Source organism: Osmerus eperlanus, unplaced genomic scaffold (assembly GCF_963692335.1).
Source record: "Osmerus eperlanus unplaced genomic scaffold, fOsmEpe2.1 SCAFFOLD_84, whole genome shotgun sequence".
NCBI lineage: Eukaryota > Metazoa > Chordata > Actinopteri > Osmeriformes > Osmeridae > Osmerus > Osmerus eperlanus.
The window spans coordinates 34,324-51,281 of record NW_026911817.1 but is presented as its reverse complement, the minus strand read 5'-3'; the positions used below and the strand labels follow the sequence as shown (position 1 = coordinate 51,281).

At 50.7% G+C, this 16,958-nt stretch overlaps 2 protein-coding genes across 2 annotated transcripts; both read left to right on the top strand.

Moving 5' to 3' along the window:
- Nucleotides 1–3,037: 3,037 nt before the first annotated feature.
- Nucleotides 3,038–12,929, top strand: shc1 (SHC (Src homology 2 domain containing) transforming protein 1). Its single transcript, XM_062455968.1, has 11 exons — nt 3,038–3,686; nt 4,231–4,301; nt 4,701–4,764; nt 6,235–6,354; nt 7,904–7,957; nt 8,936–8,987; nt 9,144–9,436; nt 10,975–11,032; nt 11,834–11,953; nt 12,139–12,413; nt 12,670–12,929. Exons 1-11 carry the CDS (start codon nt 3,144–3,146, stop codon nt 12,796–12,798), a joined length of 1,779 nt encoding a protein of 592 aa, XP_062311952.1. The 5' UTR covers nt 3,038–3,143; the 3' UTR covers nt 12,799–12,929.
- A 2,786-nt stretch (nt 12,930–15,715) lies between these two features.
- On the top strand, nt 15,716–16,708 carry lenep (lens epithelial protein). The gene has a single exon (XM_062455969.1). It carries the CDS (start codon nt 15,740–15,742, stop codon nt 16,382–16,384), a length of 645 nt encoding a protein of 214 aa, XP_062311953.1. The 5' UTR covers nt 15,716–15,739; the 3' UTR covers nt 16,385–16,708.
- The last annotated feature ends 250 nt before the right edge of the window (nt 16,709–16,958 follow it).

Sequence of the window (16,958 nt, the reverse complement as noted above, 5' to 3'; positions counted from 1 at the left end):
GTGTGTGTGAGACCTGGAGGGTCAGATCTGAACACAGCCTCGGTGAACACAGCCTAGGTAAACTGAGGTGAGGTGTCCGTCTCTCCCTCTGTCTGGCTCGTGCGATGCAGTAATAGCGGAAGCAGCCATCCGCACTAGCTATCAGCCTACCAGTGTGCTAGGATTTACATGGCACACGTGACCTACATATCACTCAGTTCCGCTGTGTAACAGTGTACTTCTAAGTAGGACTTGTTTGCTAGTCGTGTTTCTTGTTCATGTTAAGGTGCATATTTATGGATGTGTTTAGGTTTTTTACCTGTGACTTGTAGACTCAGGATCGCTCCTCTGGTCGAGGGTCTTGAGTTTCTGCTCTCGTCAGACCAACACTGTGTCCTATCCCGAAAAAGTTGCCCTTGCATGGTTGCACACTAACATTTGTTTGTTTCTGTTACTTATTGACAGACAGGCTCTCTTGACCTTTACCGTTCGTTGAGCCCGTTTTCTTATCGACGTTTGTGTCTCGTGTGAACGTTGTTGTTCCTGATCTGTGTTACCTGAAGTCGTTGTGGACCTGACGCGAATCGCCACTCTCGGCAATTACATTGTTGAGACATTCATAGCCAGGTAGTGTTTCATCTGTCTGCTTGAAGACGCTGGCTGTCTGCTTGAAGACGCTGGCTGTCTGCTTGAAGACGCTGGCTGTCTGCTTGAAGACGCTGGCTGTCTGCTTGAAGACGCTGGCTGTCTTCGCTAGGCCTGTCAGCCTGGCCACAGGGGCGTCTTTGCTGTGGCTGAAAGGAGGCGGATGACTAGCTAGCTAGCTAGCTAGCTGCCGTGGTGGGGGACTTGGTAGACAATCCATCTGTGGTGCTAGACTTGTGTAGGCGGTGTTCATGTGCTGGCATACATCGTCCCAGGCATGTTGAGACTTTAGCGCTCTGAACCACCAACAGCTGCGGTGTTAACTGTGGGTGTCGCTCAAGTTTTCACTGGTGTGTTTAGAAGTTTACCTTTCTTTGATATAAAACTGTCAAACATTTGGTGCCAAATGAACATCCTACCTTGAGAGGGTTTCTTGAAAGGGTGCTTGAACGATGCTGCGGTGTTTGGACCTGAATGCTGACCTGCGACTGGTGCTAACTGCTACTTTGGAAGTCCTGCCCTGAGAGGTAAAGAAGCTGGCCCATATCAGACTGTTTCTGTTCTTCTCTCAGGTAACCTGTCAGCTCGTCTTGAAATCAGACTGTTGTCAGCGTTGATAAGGAGATAAGAGAAAGAGAGGGAGCGAGTGAGAATAGAGGTGTAGAGTGTTCTGGGTGATTGAGTTCACAGAGCCTCAAATGAGCCTCCAGTACCATTCAGGGATCCCTACCTGGGAGTTGGACCAATCAGGTCTCATTACCGTCACAACAACCCCACCAGTGGTCGTCATCAGCCAATGACCTACATTCTCCACTGTTACATCACCAGCGTGCTTCTGCAGTGTGTGTCACTGTATCGGACAAAGAATCTCAGACTCAACCTTTACTGATTTTTCTGATTCAACGGTGCTTTATACTCGATCCCTTCTGACCTAGACAGCCATACCGGAGAGCAGGGCGTTACTGCCACAACAGGCCCAGCCTGGGAGATCCTACCATTCTGCTCTTATCTTCTGCTGTCTAATTAGGTTACTATGAGTAGCCTGTAGGTGCAGATAGGGACAGGCGGAGAGAAAGAGAGACTCTGTAAAAGGCTGAGGCACTCGTACACGGGACAGCCTGGAGAACGGGCGGGGAGACGAGGGAGGGGGAGAGGGGGAGAGAGAGATCATCTGGAAGAGGAGGGAGGAGGTGGTGGAGCGAGAGAGGGCGGAGGCACTGGAGCGGCAGAGGCAGGCAGAGTACACAGTGTGGAGGAAGAGAGAGGGCTTCCAGGAGAGGAGAGGAGACAGGGAGAAGGAAGACAAGAGCTCAGAGAGTGGGAGAGAGACGATCCCAGAGGTGATCTGGAGGAAGAGAGGAGAGGGGGAGGCGGAGAGAGAGAGAACAAGGGCTCTCCAGAGGGGACAGGAAACCGTCTGGAGAAAGAGAGAGAGGGAGTGATAAAAGTACACAACGGCCAGTGAAAGTACAGACGAGGGTGAATGAGAGAGACTGTGTCTCCTACCAAGAATCTATTTCTGTATAGCTCCTCTTCAGTATAACTGTAGTGTGTGTGTGTGTGTGTGTGTGTGTGTGTGTGTGTGTGTGTGGTATTGACCCATCTGAGCTGCGTTGGTGTGTGGCTGGGTGTGGGGGTGGCATCGCCCTACTCATAGCCTCCTTGGAAGCTAATAGGATTTTTATGAGCTTGTGTCAGGAGAGAGCTGCCAGAGTGAGCTACAGCACATATACACACACACATATACACACACATATACACACACATATACACACACACATATACACACACACATATACACACACATATACACACACACATATACACACACATATATACACACACACATATACACACACATATATACACACACACATATACACACACATATATACACACACACATATACACACACATATATACACACACACATATACACACACATATACACACACACATATACACACACACAGATTCAAAGCCTAGGGGTTAAGGAAGGGTTATGCTCTAACACTTGCTAATACATGCGGCGTGAGGTCTCTTGATGCAGTGAGTAGGCTACACCTGTGTGTGTGTGTGTGTGTGTGTGTGAGAACGAGAGAGGGTGTACAGACAATCACTTGTGTTGATGTTATCTGGTGCTCCAGACAGTTATATGTATCTTGGTGAGCGAGTCCTTTCGAGGAAATGAGCAAAAAACGAGAGTACTGAAAGTACTGAAAAGGAAACTGAGACTCTTCCATCTGTGTTCCGTGTTGGAGGGAGAGAACCCTGTGTGATGTTCTGCTGTTCCTCTCTGCTGTCCGTGGTTCTCCGCTGGGCGGAGCTGTCGGGGGCTGCGTTCCTGCTCGTCTGCCCGGGATGAAGGCCTGGCGGGGAGCAGACCAACACACTCAAGCTGAGAGAGAAACAAAGACCAGACTGTGTTTTTTTCACGGAGAGACTTTCAACATTGAGTAAAAGCATTTGCTGTTCAGACTGAATTTGAGCGACCTGTGTGGACTTGTTACTGAGCAGTCATGGCGTTCGTTCCTCAAACAAAGTACACTCACTTTCGGAGTGAATCTCTAAGCTCAACAGAGGACCCCACCTCCCCTCTCACCCCACCAGGGTTACCCTCCTCCCTCTCCTCCTCCTCTCTCACGCCAATCTTACCCCCCTCCTCCCCACGGCCGACTGAGGACAGCCCCACCACTCTCTGCTCCTTCTTCCCCAGTATGGGAGCCCTCCGACTGGGTGTTTCTGCCACTCTGCTCCCAGGCCTGAAGGCCTCCAGCAGGCCTCGGCAGGCTCAGTCCTCTGTCCTGACCCCTAGGGGTGAGAGGTCATGGTCCAGTTCCCCTCCTCCCCTTCCCTCTCTAATTCCCCCCTCTCCACCCCCTCGCCCCCCCCTGCAGGACATGAACCGGCTGGGAGGGGCGTCCAGGCGGGCGCGGGTGGAAGGGGGGCAGCTGGGGGGGGATGAGTGGACCAGACATGGCTCCTTCGTCAACAAGCCCACCCGTGGCTGGCTGCACTCTGACAGCCTGGTCAGCACCTCCGGGGTCTCCTACACCGTACGGGTGAGTGTGTGTGTGTGTGTCCACACTATACCTTTTGCTTTGATCAGTCCTGTCTCGGTGCAGAATGTGTCTTTGTGTTCTTGGCTCTCTGATCCACTGTGTTTCTCTTGTCTGTCCGTAGCTATCATTGTCTTCCCAGCGTCGCGTTTGTCTGCCTCTCTCTCTGCCTCTGTCTCTCTGTCTATGTCTCTCTGTCTATGTCTCTCTGTCTCTCTGTCTATGTCTCTCTGTTTCTCTGTCTATGTCTCTCTGTTTCTCTGTCTATGTCTCTCTGTCTCTCTGTCTATGTCTCTCTGTCTATGTCTCTCTGTCTATGTCTCTATGTCTCTCTGTCTCTCTGTCTATGTCTCTCTGTCTCTGTCTCTCTGTCTCTCTGTCTATGTCTCTCTGTCTCTCTGTCTATGTCTCTCTGTCTCTGTCTCTCTGTCTCTCTGTCATTGATTGAACATCTCTCTCTGCCATCTATTGTCTTCAGTCTGCCCCCTCCCCCTCCATTCCTCAGCCCTCCTTCATTAACATGTGCTCCTTCCTGTTTCCTGTGCAGTACATGGGCTGCGTGGAGGTCCTGCAGTCGATGAGGGCGCTGGACTTCAGCACCAGGACTCAGGTCACCAGGTAAGCCTGTTCCCAGAACAGCTCCCTCTGCTGGGCACACGCAGGAACAGCTCCCTCTGCTGGGCACACACAGGAACAGCTCCCTCTGCTGGGCACTCTCTCTCTCCCTCTCTCTTTCTCTGTTTAAGGAGCATGTGTTGCTGCAGCCAGCTGCTACACTCCCAGACCCTAAATTAGAATCTTCTGGAATCTTGGTGGTTTTCGTCTGGTTTCCGTAGCGATGTTTGTGTCCGTGGCTCAGAAGTGTTCTTCCCGGAGACAATAAACTCTGTAGTCACATGATGCCAGATCGTATCTAATCTGCTACACAAGTGGGAAATCCAGGAAATGGTGTGTTTTCATGTGAGAGCATGTTCCACAGACCAGGTGATGAGTGTGTGTGTGTGTGTGTTGTTTCAGAGAGGCCATCTCCGTGGTGTGTGATGCAGTGCCTGGAGCTAAAGGAGCTCAACGCAGGAGAAAGGTACAAAGAGTACGCACACACGCACACACACACACACAGACACACACTGCACACGCACACACACACTGCACACACTGCACACACAGACACACACACATCACACACAGACACACACTGCACACGCACACACACTGCACACACAGACACACGCGCAGACACACACAAACTGCACACACACACACACGCACACACACAGCAGCATTATTTATTTATGTGTTAAGTGTCTGCCAATGGAAGGGGCTCTTGGTACTGGAGAGAAACTAGATTTAGCTGGATGGTCCACTCTAGATGATCAGTAAGCACGCGCACACACACACACACACACACACAGACTCACTTCAGATGATTGTCCATACACTGTGATCAGTCAGCTGCTCTCAGGTAATGAGCATAATCAACATATACACTCTCTGTCCCTCTTGACATCCGTCTCTCCCAGAGACAGGAGGGGTGGAGGAGGGGGTGGAGGTGAGGTGGAGGAGGGGGTGGAGGCAGGGCAGGGCAGACAGCTGCCTCTCCAGACTGTTTGACTTGGATCTGGTTAATAGGAGTGTCAGACACCCCATAAAGCAGGTGGACAAAGCCAGCCTGGCAGGCTGTTTCCACCCTGGGTTTGGCAGACATATCTGGACTGGAGCAGGCTAAACTATTGACTGGAATAGACTGCTACAGGCATTTTCCAGATGGAGTTTGAAAGTTTGTCGGTATAATGATCTTTTTGTTAAAATGTCTCTGTTTCTGTGCATGGATGCTGGGAGGCTTCCACAGTGTTAAAGAGAGGAGGGCAGGGGAGGAGGAGGAGGAGAAGGAGGGGAGGGGAGGAGGAGGGGAGGAGGGCAGGGGAGGAGAAAGGGAGGAGGGGATGAGGGCAGGGCAGGAGGAGGAGGGGGGGAGGAGGGGATGAGGGCAGGGCAGGAGGAGGAGGGGGGAGGAGGAGGAGGAGAAGGAGGGGAGGGGAGGAGGAGGAGGAGAAGGAGGGGAGGAGGAGGTTAGGAGGGGTGGTGGGGGGGAGGCAGGCAGGAGGGAGCTGGCAGGAGGGAGCTGGCAGGACCCTGTGCTAGCCATGCCAGTGTGGGGGTAGTGTTGGCTTTGCTCCTGGGGTGTTGGTCATGGTTGGTGCAGCCTGGTCGGACTGGATCAGTTTCTCCCAGCAGCTGTCCCACACCCACACAGCCCAGACATTCATCCACAACACCCACACACATTTCTACTGCAGCACACACGCCAACCATTCTGTCTCACACACCTCGTCTCTCTCTCTCCACCTTTCTTTATCCATCTCTCTCTCTCTCTTTCTCTCTCTCTCTCTCTCTCTCTCTCTCTCTCTCTCTCTCTCTCTCTCTCTCTCTCTCTCTCTCTCTCTCTCTCTCTCTCTGTCTCTCTGTCTCTCTGTCTCTCTGTCTCTCTGTCTCTCTGTCTCTCTGTCTCTCTCTCTCTCTCTCTCTCTCTCTCTCTCTGTCTCTTGTCCAGCCCTCTCCTCGCTGCCTGTCATCCATCCTAGGGAAGAGTAACCTCCAGTTTGCAGGCATGACCATCACCCTGACAGTGTCAACCAGCAGCCTCAACCTGCTGGCGTCCGACTGCAAACAGGTAGGAAACAGCACGCGCTCAGACAGCACCTGGGGCTCTGCACGCGCTCAGACAGCACCTGGGGCTCTGCACGCGCTCAGACAGCACCTGGGGCTCTGCACGCGCTCAGACAGCACCTGGGGCTCTGCACGCGCTCAGACAGCACCTGGGGCTCTGCACGCGCTCAGACAGCACCTGGGGCTCTGCACGCGCTCAGACAGCACCTGGGGCTCTGCACGCGCTCAGACAGCACCTGGGGCTCTGCACGCGCTCAGACAGCACCTGGGGCTCTGCACGCGCTCAGACAGCACCTGGGGCTCTGCACGCGCTCAGACACGACCCCTCTGAGCTCCGGTCCCCCCAGTTAAGGCCGAAATATGCTTCTGCGTCTCCGTTTACGGATGGACGGGCGCACGGATACGGACGGATAGACTTCGTTTATGGTTCTCCGTAGGCTGTGGGTGCTGAAAACAATTCACCGCCAGAAGAGTAGGTGGTGCAACGGTTTTTTGTAAGTTGTCGTGGAGTGTTTATTTACCTAGGTTATCGAGAAGTTGGAGCAAATTTACAAATGAGCCGTTTCATCAATAAAATATGCACATTTTCAGCAACTACACAGCCCATTTCTCGTCACATTTTAATTCAGATGCTGATTTACATGTACTGTTTAGCTGAAATATGAATTGTGAAAACTTACAGCAATGGCGGTCAAAGGATTCTGTTAGTCCTGTTTATCACGGCAACCCCGCCCCTGACGCAAGCGGTTCTTAATACTGACCAATCACAGCCAAGGGGGTCTCCGTAGCTCTCCGTCGCTCTCCGAAATTACGACGGATAGTTAGAAAATTCAGGAGGTGCACGTCGAGCTCTCCGGGGCTCTCCGAGGGCTGACGGAGAGCTCATAGAGGGCGTTCCACGGAGACGAGGGCGTTCCCATGTGTCTGTTTTTCGAAAAACGCAGAAGCATATATCGGCCTTTAGCCAGTTGACCTTAATTGCCTACTGATTACTGTGGGAAGATAAACACACAAACACACTGTTTACATTTACATTTAGTCATTTAGCATTCTCCCCGAGGCAAGTAGGGTTAAGTGCCTTGCCCAAGGACACAACGTCATTTGGCCGGGAATCGAACTGGCAACCTTCAGATTACTAGCCCGACTCCCTCACCGCTCAGCCACCTGACTCCTGTGACTGACTGTTTACACACACACACACAGTGCAAGTAGCCTGAACAAATGCTAATGTTATCGATCTGAACCTGGCTTGTTATTGCAGACTCCTAAACTGGTGTTACAGCTGCCCTCATTAGTAGTTTTTTTGTCAGTGGAGGAAGTCCAAGCTGCTTAACTCTGCTGCCCAGCAGGGAGAACAGTGTGTTAACTCACTCTGTGTCTGGTCTCTCCTCCTCCCTCCATCTCAACTCTGCTATCCATCCTCTCTCTCACATGCTGACACCTCTCTCTCATCCTCTCTCTCTCTCATCCTCTATCTCTCTCTCTCTCTCTCATCCTCTCTCTCTCTCTCTCATCCTCTCTCTCTCATCCTTTCGCTCTTTCTCTCTCCACAGATCATCGCCAATCATCACATGCAGTCCATATCTTTTGCCTCTGGAGGAGACCCTGTGAGTCACCCACAACACAACTCGTGTCTCTCCCTCCCTCCTTCTCTTTCTCTCTCTCTCTGTCTCTGTCTTTCCGTCTCTCTCTCATCCATCAAAATGCCTCCGTGTTGGGTCCGCCCTCTCTCCTCCCTGCCTGATCTGTCCTTCAGCCTGTCATTATCAGTGCTTATCAGAGTGAGCACATCTATCCCTGGCTTGTTCCCCTCCCCAGCTCTCCCTTTCCTTCCTCTCATCGTTCATCATGGGCTGATCTGACCTCTGACTAAACGCCTTCCTCCTCTTCTCCTCCCCCACCCTTTCAACTTCAACCTCCTTTCCCTTCATCCTTCATCATGTGTCCACTCCCGGGAACTTTCCTCCCTCTCTCCTCCCCTCTCTCCTCCCTCTCTCCTCCCCCTCCTCCCTCTCTCCTCCCCTCCTCCCTCTCTCCTCCCCTCCTCCCTCTCTGCTCCCCCTCCTCCCTCTCTCCTCCCCTCCTCCCTCTCTCCTCCCCCTCCTCCCTCTCTCCTCCCCCTCTCTCCTCCCCTCCTCCCTCTCTCCCCTCTCTCCTCTCTCTCCTCCCCCTCCTCCCTCTCTCCTCCCCCTCCTTTTCTCCTCCCCTCCTCCCTCTCTCCTCTCTCTCCTCCCCCTCCTTCCTCTCTCCTCCCCTTCCTCCCTCTCTGCTCCCCCTCCTCCCTTTCTCATCCCCCTCCTCCCTCTCTCCTCCCCCTCCTCCCTCTCTCCTCCCCCTCCTCCTTTTCTCCTCCCCTCCTCCCTCTCTCCTCTCTCTCCTCTCTCTCCTCCCCCTCCTCCCTCTCTCCTCCCCTTCCTCCCTGTCTCATCCCCCTCCTCCCTCTCTGCTCCCCCTCCTCCCTGTCTCATCCCCCTTCTCTCTCTCTCCTCCCCCTCCTCCCTCTCTCCTCCCCCTCCTCCTCTCTCTCCTCCTCCTCCCTCCCTCTCTCCTCCCTCTCTCCTCCCTCTCTCCTCCCACTCCCTCAGGACACAGCAGAGTACGTAGCATACGTGGCCAAGGATCCTGTCAACCAGAGAGGTGACATTCAACAGCCTTTCATTCTCTCTTCGTCACTGTGTTTTTATCATTTAAGTCGTTTTGTAATATTTTCCAAAAGGTGTAAAAGTGGGGTTCCAACTTTCAACACTCCCTGTTGTCTATCCCCCTCTCCACTTCCTACTTCCTGTCCCCCAGCATGTCACATCTTGGAGTGCCCCGAGGGCTTGGCCCAGGAGGTCATTAGCACCATCGGCCAGGCCTTCGAACTGCGCTTCAAACAGTACCTGAAGAACCCCCCCAAACTAGTGACCCCCCACGACCGGATGGCCCCGTTCGACGGCTCCGCTTGGGAGGAGGAGGAGGAGGAGGGGGCCCAGCCCCCCGAGGTGCCCCAGCCCCCCGAGGTGCCATACTATAATAACTTCCCTGGGAAGCAGCCGCCTCCAGGGGGGCTGGTGGACATGAGGACCCGCCCAGTGGCCACGCTGGTGAGACAAGCACACACACACACACACACACAGGGTCAGGGTGAGAGAGGATACACGGGCCACTTCATCTTAGACATGACAGGACAGGAACTCCATGGAGCTGATCAAAGCTCCTTTGTGTCTATAATCCCACCTCACTTCCTTGTGATCCACGGACAGTGCTACCTCACTTCCTTCTGATCCTGGTACAGTGTTACTTCACTTCGTTGTGATCCTGGTACAGTGTTACTTCACTTCGTTGTGATCCTGGTACAGTGTTACCTCACTTCCTTCTCATCCTGGTACAGTGTTACCTCACTTCCTTTTGATCCTGGTACAGTGTTTTCTCACTTCCTTATGATCCTGGTACAGTGTTACCTCACTTCCTTCTGATCCTGGTACAGTGTTACCTCACTTCCTTCTGATCCTGGTACAGTGTTACCTCACTTCCTTCTGATCTTGGTACAGTTACCTCACTTCCTTCTGATCCTGGGACAGTGTTACCTCACTTCCTTCTGATCCTGGGACAGTGTTACCTCACTTCCTTCTGATCCTGGTACAGTGTTACCTCACTTCCTTCTGATCCTGGGACAGTGTTACCTCACTTCCTTCTGATCCTGGGACAGTGTTACCTCACTTCCTTCTGATCCTGGTACAGTGTTACCTCACTTCCTTCTGATCCTGGGACAGTGTTACCTCACTTCCTTCTGATCCTGGGACAGTGTTACCTCACTTCCTTCTGATCCTGGGACATTGCTAACCAGCCAGTTACAGTTACTTAAGTACAGTTAAAGTACAAATACTTTGTTACTGTACTTAAGTAGATGTTATTTTCACACAGAGAGAGGAGAGAGGAGAACAGAGACATCGTCAGTGACATCCTGTTCTGAATTCAAAAAAGCATTGAATACCTAATATTGAAATTTAAAATTCAATTGTTGGTTTTGAATTCACCTCTTTAAAATTAAAAATATGAATTTATTTCAATGTAAAAAAATAAAATTTCAGATCCAAAAATGTAGGTTCGGAAATTCAGGTTGCTCAAATTTGAACAGTAAAATTCAGATCCTCTAAAAAAGTTTAGACCAAAATCTTTCAAAAGGTAAAAAAAAAAAAAGCATCTATGGAAGCATATCAGTGACATAATGTTTGTCGGAAAAAAAATTAGCCTTTTGAAAGATTTTGGTCTAATCAGTTTTTCAAATATACTTTTGGAAAAAAAGTTTCACTCCACCGGATGTGATTTTTTTTTTTTTTTTAAGAATTAAAATAAAAAAGGTTGCATCATTGATGAGAACTTGATGAGGACTCTACTGTACTCAATTGTACTCTGCTTTAATCTACTCTGTTTTGGGCTTCTCTGTTCTCCTTTCACTGTGTGTGTGGGGAAAAAAGGTTTTGAGAAAAGGGTACGTTATGGATGAGACAAAGGGGGATAGCGATGTGGACTGAGAATAGAGACATATAGAGATTGATCACCCATGGCCATATATGAGGGACTTTGTGTGTGTTACACTAAGTTACACTCAAGTTGTCTGTGTGTGTGTGTGTTTCTGCAGCCCTATGGACAGCCAGGTCAGAATGATATCCACAAGCAGCCTCTGCCTCCCTTACCAGGTGAGTCATTCCCTCCACACACTCACACACACACACACACACACAGACTATGAATCATGATGATTCATAGTCTGTTGCCTCGTCTGTCAATCGAGTCTCCCCTTCTGACACTGTGTGTGTCTGTGTAAGTGTGTAGGTGAGGGTTATTTCAAGTCAACACTGCCTCTACTCTGCCTTTGGATGTATTTGAGATCCCCCCTCATCTAAATCCATAATCTTCAGTGAGCCAGATGCCTCCTTGAAATGTTCTCTCTGAAACACGCGCACACACACGCACACACGCACACACACTTACTCTGCATTGTGTTGAGGAAACAAACTCGGGGGTGTTTGAGGTCAGCTTCATCATCAACAGTCTGTCACCCGACATCTCACTGATCAGACAATCTGACAGGACTGGCAGGCAAATGTCATAGTCGTGTTTGTCGTGATGCTGCTGCGTCTGTGAGGGGTGTGGAGAGGTTGTGTTAAAGCTGTTGTCTGACAGTGTGAGGGGTGTGGAGAGGTTGTGTTAAAGCTGTTGTCTGACAGTGTGAGTGGTGTGGAGAGGTTGTGTTAAAGCTGTTGTCTGACAGTGTGAGTGGTGTGGGGAGGTTGTGTTAAAGCTGTTGTCTGACAGTGTGAGTGGTGTGGAGAGGTTGTGTTAAAGCTGTTGTCTGACAGTGTGAGTGGTGTGGAGAGGTTGTGTTAAAGCTGTTGTCTGACAGTGTGAGTGGTGTGGAGAGGTTGTGTTAAAGCTGTTGTCTGACAGTGTGAGTGGTGTGGGGAGGTTGTGGTAAAACTGTTGTCTCTGACCTCCAGTGGGAGCTAAGGAGGGAGGGAGGGACCTTTTTGACGATCCCTCGTACGTCAACGTGGACAAACCCCGCCCCCTAGCAGCTGCAGCCAATGGGAACGCTCACAGAGACGCTTTTGACATGAGTGAGTTCTCCACTGGTGATGGTTACCATAGTGATACTAACCAGCGCCTATTTTGTGTGGGGGGTGCTGTACCTTGTAACATGTAGAGCATGGAGGTGCTATGTTCAGGTCTGTCCTCATGTTGAGCTGCTCTGTTGTTGTTGATGTACATGATTTCTGCTCTAATAAGTATAAGTGTCTCTCAGAGCCGTTTGACGACGCCCTGGGTGTGGCGGGCCCCGGGGCCCCTGCGGCGGGCTGCGTGGCAGGCTGCGTGTCTGCAGCGCCCCCTCTGGTGGAGCAGCTTCAGTACGAGGCCTGGTTCCACGGGAGCCTGAGCCGTCGGCAGGCAGAGAGGCTGCTGGGACGTGACGGGGACTTCCTGGTGAGGGAGTCAGGGACCACCCCGGGGCAGTACGTCCTCACCGGCCAGCAGGGGGGGCAGCCCAAACACCTGCTGCTGGTGGACCCTGAGGGAGTGGTGAGTAACAATTGAGGGGGTGATGGAGGTTAGGGGGTGATGAAGTTCAGTCAGTAGGTTATGAACATGACTCATAAACGAGGCTCTTGTTACTGGTCAGCTGTATGTGCATGTATGTGTTAACTTTCTTTCTCTCTCACCATTTTTTCTCACACACTAATCTCTGTCTCTCTCTTTCTCTCTCGGTCTCTCTCTCTCTCTCCCTCTCTCTCTCTCTCCCTCTCTCTCTCCCTCTCTCTGTCTCTCTCTCTCTCAGGTTCGTACCAAAGACCATCGTTTTGAGAGTGTGAGCCACCTGATCAGCTACCACATGGACAACAGACTGCCCATCGTGTCAGCAGGGAGTGAAGTGTGTCTGCAACAGCCTGTGGAGCACATGGCCTGAACACACACACACACACGCACACACACGCACACACACACACACGCGCACGCACGCACGCACGCACACACACACACACGCACACACACACGCACACGCACACACACACACACCACACACACGCACACACACACACACACACACCACACACACACACGCACACACACACACGCACACACACGCACACACGCGCACACACGCACACACACACCACTGCAGAGAAAGCCAAAATACACGTGTCTCTTTGCCAAATCACCTGCTTGTTGCTGTTGCTTAACCTCCCCCCTGTGCCACACTGTGATCCTCCATCCCTCATCTCTCCTTCTGTCTCTGAACCAGGGAGGAGACGGAACACAATGACATTTTTTTACGTGTTAAAAAATAAAAAGTTCAGTACTGTTGTTAATGAAATCATGCCAATATCTGCGTTGTGAAGCGATGCAAGCAGGAGAGAGGTGGCAGAGCTTCACCAGAGATCTGGAGAAGATCCACACTGGGAGAAGGACTGGTTCTCTGAAGCACTGCTCTCCTTTCCCAGAAGCACTCCAAAAAGCAAAGCCAGATCACAATCACAAGAACAACAAAGAGATCTTCATCTTAAAGACTTGATGTCATCGGACAATAGCAACGGCCAATCGCGACTCTTGAGGTCAGGCCTCCTGTTGAATATGCACAAATGTTTTTTGTATCTAATCCAATCAGGAGCAATTTTACCCCTCCAGTCCCTCCTCTCTAATCCCCTTTTGAACTTTAACCTCTGGAATGATACCCGGTAATGTCAAGGAGGACACTGTATGCAAAACAGGAGGTTCTTTGCCAATGACCATTATCTCCTGTCGCCCAAGAGGCAGGTGCTGGAGGGAGCTGTCGTCTGCCAGGTAGCATGAGCCCGTGCTCTCACTGGACACTCAGGATCAGGACTGTGCTCTCAGCTGGAGAGCTGTATCCCTCCTCATCTACACACCCCCACCCTCCCCTCCTACACCCCCACCCTCCCCTCCTACACCACACCACCCCTCCCCTGCCCTCCTACACCCCCTTCCTGCTCCTCTCATCATGCCAAAGATGGTGGACTTGATTATCAGGGGCAGAGGAAGCCTTGGAAATGACAAATGTTAATGCCAACTGTACATCTGTTTATCTATATTAATATGTGCTTACAATAGGACTATGCTGTACACTTGCGTACTAAGGGGTGGGGGGTAACTAGAGAGGTTCCTGGAGGGGGGTGGTGGTGCAATGTCATCTTAGAGTTCCAAGCTGATACAAAAATGATGTCATCTTAAAGCGCAGCTGACTTCCAACGCGTACACACCAATCTAGATAGAACGTTCTATCGCTTTTCAGTGGCTGTTGTATCTAGAAGGTTCTGCATTGACAATCTATGGCCTTGTCCCTGCATGGACTGTTAGGAGGAAGTGAGGAGACATCTAGGAAAGATGGACACCCCACTCAGAGACCAGCTGAAAATATTTTAAAGTGTGTTATCAGTCAAAGCAGTGGATTCTCTCCAGAATGCGCTGCCCAGTATGTCATAGTGATGTGTATAGTCGTAATATAGTATGTTCTGATCACCCAGGGAAAGGCTACCCACTTTCTAAGAACAGGAAAGAGAGAGACGGATGGAAAGTGTGGACACATTGATGACAGGGAGCTTTGGTTGTGTGAATGAAGCGTTTGAGCGAACTCTCATCAACAGGTGATGTGCTCTCTCCTGCTGGAGGGTCGGTCTCTCTCCTTCACACCTGCTTCCTCTACTGTTTGATGTTTGTTTTCTCTAAATCTTTTAACTGTGCCTTGTTTCTTGGATGCAGTCACCTTATGTACTTATATAGAAAAATGCAGTGGACAAACAGGACCTTTACACACCTTCTCAGCTCAACAAAGACTCTGCAAAAAGGACCTTCTCACCTCGGTCCAGTGATGGCAATCTGCTCCTCGGATGCACATTCTTACCTTGTTGCTCGATGTCATCCACACCACCTGTAAATAACATCCAACCCAATTGGTTCATTTTGGTTCTTGTTTTCTGGAATTCAGGTCAAAGTTGTTTTTCAGACACTATGGTGAAAGCCAGAAAACTAAATTATAGAAAATTATTGTAGGAACTAAAGCCAACAGGTCTCGTCAGTGTGCTTAGAATTCAAACCAAACTGTCAAAACAAGGGATATGTTAACCTAAACCTTAATCTCAACCAGGTTTATCTCACACACATGGGTACCCTCATGCCATAATCTGTGTACACACACACCCATGTCCACACTCATTATAAGGACAGTTGGGTTGATTAGACACTCAGTTCAGGTGATCTGTATGTGTGTGTGTAAATGAAAGGACCCAGCTGGACTCAACATCATTAGTAAAGCATTCTAGCATTATCATTGTTCATCACAGTTGCCTTTGTTGCATGGAAATCCTTTCTAAAATGTTCTATATTGTTGTTGTTGATGCTGTTGTACTTTTTAATTTGTGTTTTTGAAGCCAAAGGTTGTTTTAAATTAGCACAAATATTGCTTTTTACTTTTTATGTTTCTATTTGACTACTCTGTTCTTATGGGGAAAATATGTCTGTTTACACCTGTATCTGAAAATATAAGATTGCATTATATAAATACGTTGGTGAGTTTGGTTTTAAATACAGTTTCTGTATCTGACTATGGTCTCCTGTGTTTTATTGGTTCAGTTGACCTTCTTTAATACCAAACAGAACATACTTCTCTCACAGCCCAGTGCAGACAGGTTCACGTGATTGTGTTAGGGTCACTGCAGCACATCAAACAGATTTACCAGAAGACAGCAACAATAGAGGGACCAGGACAAAGAGAACTCCAGCTGTAAGTCACGTGTGATGTCAGTGCTGTAGGGAGGAGCGTCCGTGTTGCTGCTGAACGTCATCTGTGTCCAGTAGCGGGACTGGATCATTCCTGCTTCAATAGCGGAGGGATGCTAGTGGGAGGGGGGATGTTTTCACCCCCTGAGACAGACACACGGAGGCCTGGACTAGTGTGTTCTGCTGGAGGGTTAAAGCCAGTAAGGGACCGCAGTGGAACAAGCGGCAGGGCCGGAGATCTGTGTGGAAGGATTGATGACCTGGTGGAACTTGGGGGTTCTGAGCACCTGAGAGAGGAACAGGGGTGGGGGGGGCAGAAGGTTGGAGAAACAGCAGTGTGGAGAGAAGCCCCTGGTGATGGTGATGGTGCCTGTATAGGAGGTTATAAATGGACGAGCCCTCCTCTGAGCACAGACCCAGTCCAGCCCCGACCTTCACCTCTCCACCAGCCATCTCATCTGGAACTTCCTCTCCTAACAAGTATACCTGCTTCTCCTCTTCCTCCTGTACACCTGCCCCTACCTTCTCCTCATCCCTCCATCTCCCAGCTGTCCTCCAGCGGAACCATGCACCCCCAGCGCCCTCTCCCCCAGGCCATGCCCTCCTCGTTCGGGCAGAACCTTCGTGACATGGCCATGGGCCTCGGCCGAGGCAAGAACTTCCTGGGAGGGAACATCGCCTACGGCTTCATCCAATCCTTCAAGGAGTGCCTGTACTTCCTCCTCTGCTGCTGGTGCATCAGAGAGATCCTGGACTGAGAGAGGAGAGAAGAGAGAGGGGCGTTCTCCTTCAACTTGTTACTCTGCTAGTCTGCTTGGCCTGTTTTTCTCCCAGTGGGCATGGCGTGTTTGTCCGGCGGTGTGGAGGCTGAGGTTAGTGCTCCACCTCTCGGACTGAAGACGGAGGACTGATGGACGTTGCGGAAAGACACTGCGGGCGCTCAGCCTTGATTTACCATCTCCTCACCTCTGCTGCCCATCTGTCATCTGGAGGTTAGAGAAGGAAGAGTGCACTGACAGCTGTACTGAGACGGCTGTTTACCCAGCTACGCTCAGCTCTGCTCTCTGTGTACTGAGACGGCTGTTTACCCAGCTACGCTCAGCTCTGCTCTCTGTGTACTGAGATGGCTGTTTACCCAACGTATACTTAGTGAACTGAACTAGGAACAGTCCTTCTGAGACCAGCAGCATCTCTCCAGGCTTCTCTGCTGTTCCAGACCTGTGCAAATGACAAACAGGCCTGGCTGTGATGCACTGCACAGCTGACTGGGTAGAAGAGGTGTGGAGATGGAAAGATCTGAGATCAGCAAGGAAGAATATGAGTTGAAAGCTG

What these genes read in the sequence shown, in the direction of transcription:
- shc1 (XM_062455968.1), top strand. Translation starts at nt 3,144, where the DNA reads ATGGCGTTCGTTCCTCAAACAAAGTACACTCACTTTCGGAGTGAATCT. An exon ending in TTGCCTCTGGAGGAGACCCT is followed by an intron (nt 7,958 to 8,935) that starts GTGAGTCACCCA and finishes CCACTCCCTCAG; the next exon opens with GACACAGCAGAGTACGTAGC. An exon ending in GGATCCTGTCAACCAGAGAG is followed by an intron (nt 8,988 to 9,143) that starts GTGACATTCAAC and finishes CCTGTCCCCCAG; the next exon opens with CATGTCACATCTTGGAGTGC.
- lenep (XM_062455969.1), top strand. Translation starts at nt 15,740, where the DNA reads ATGCTAGTGGGAGGGGGGATGTTTTCACCCCCTGAGACAGACACACGG.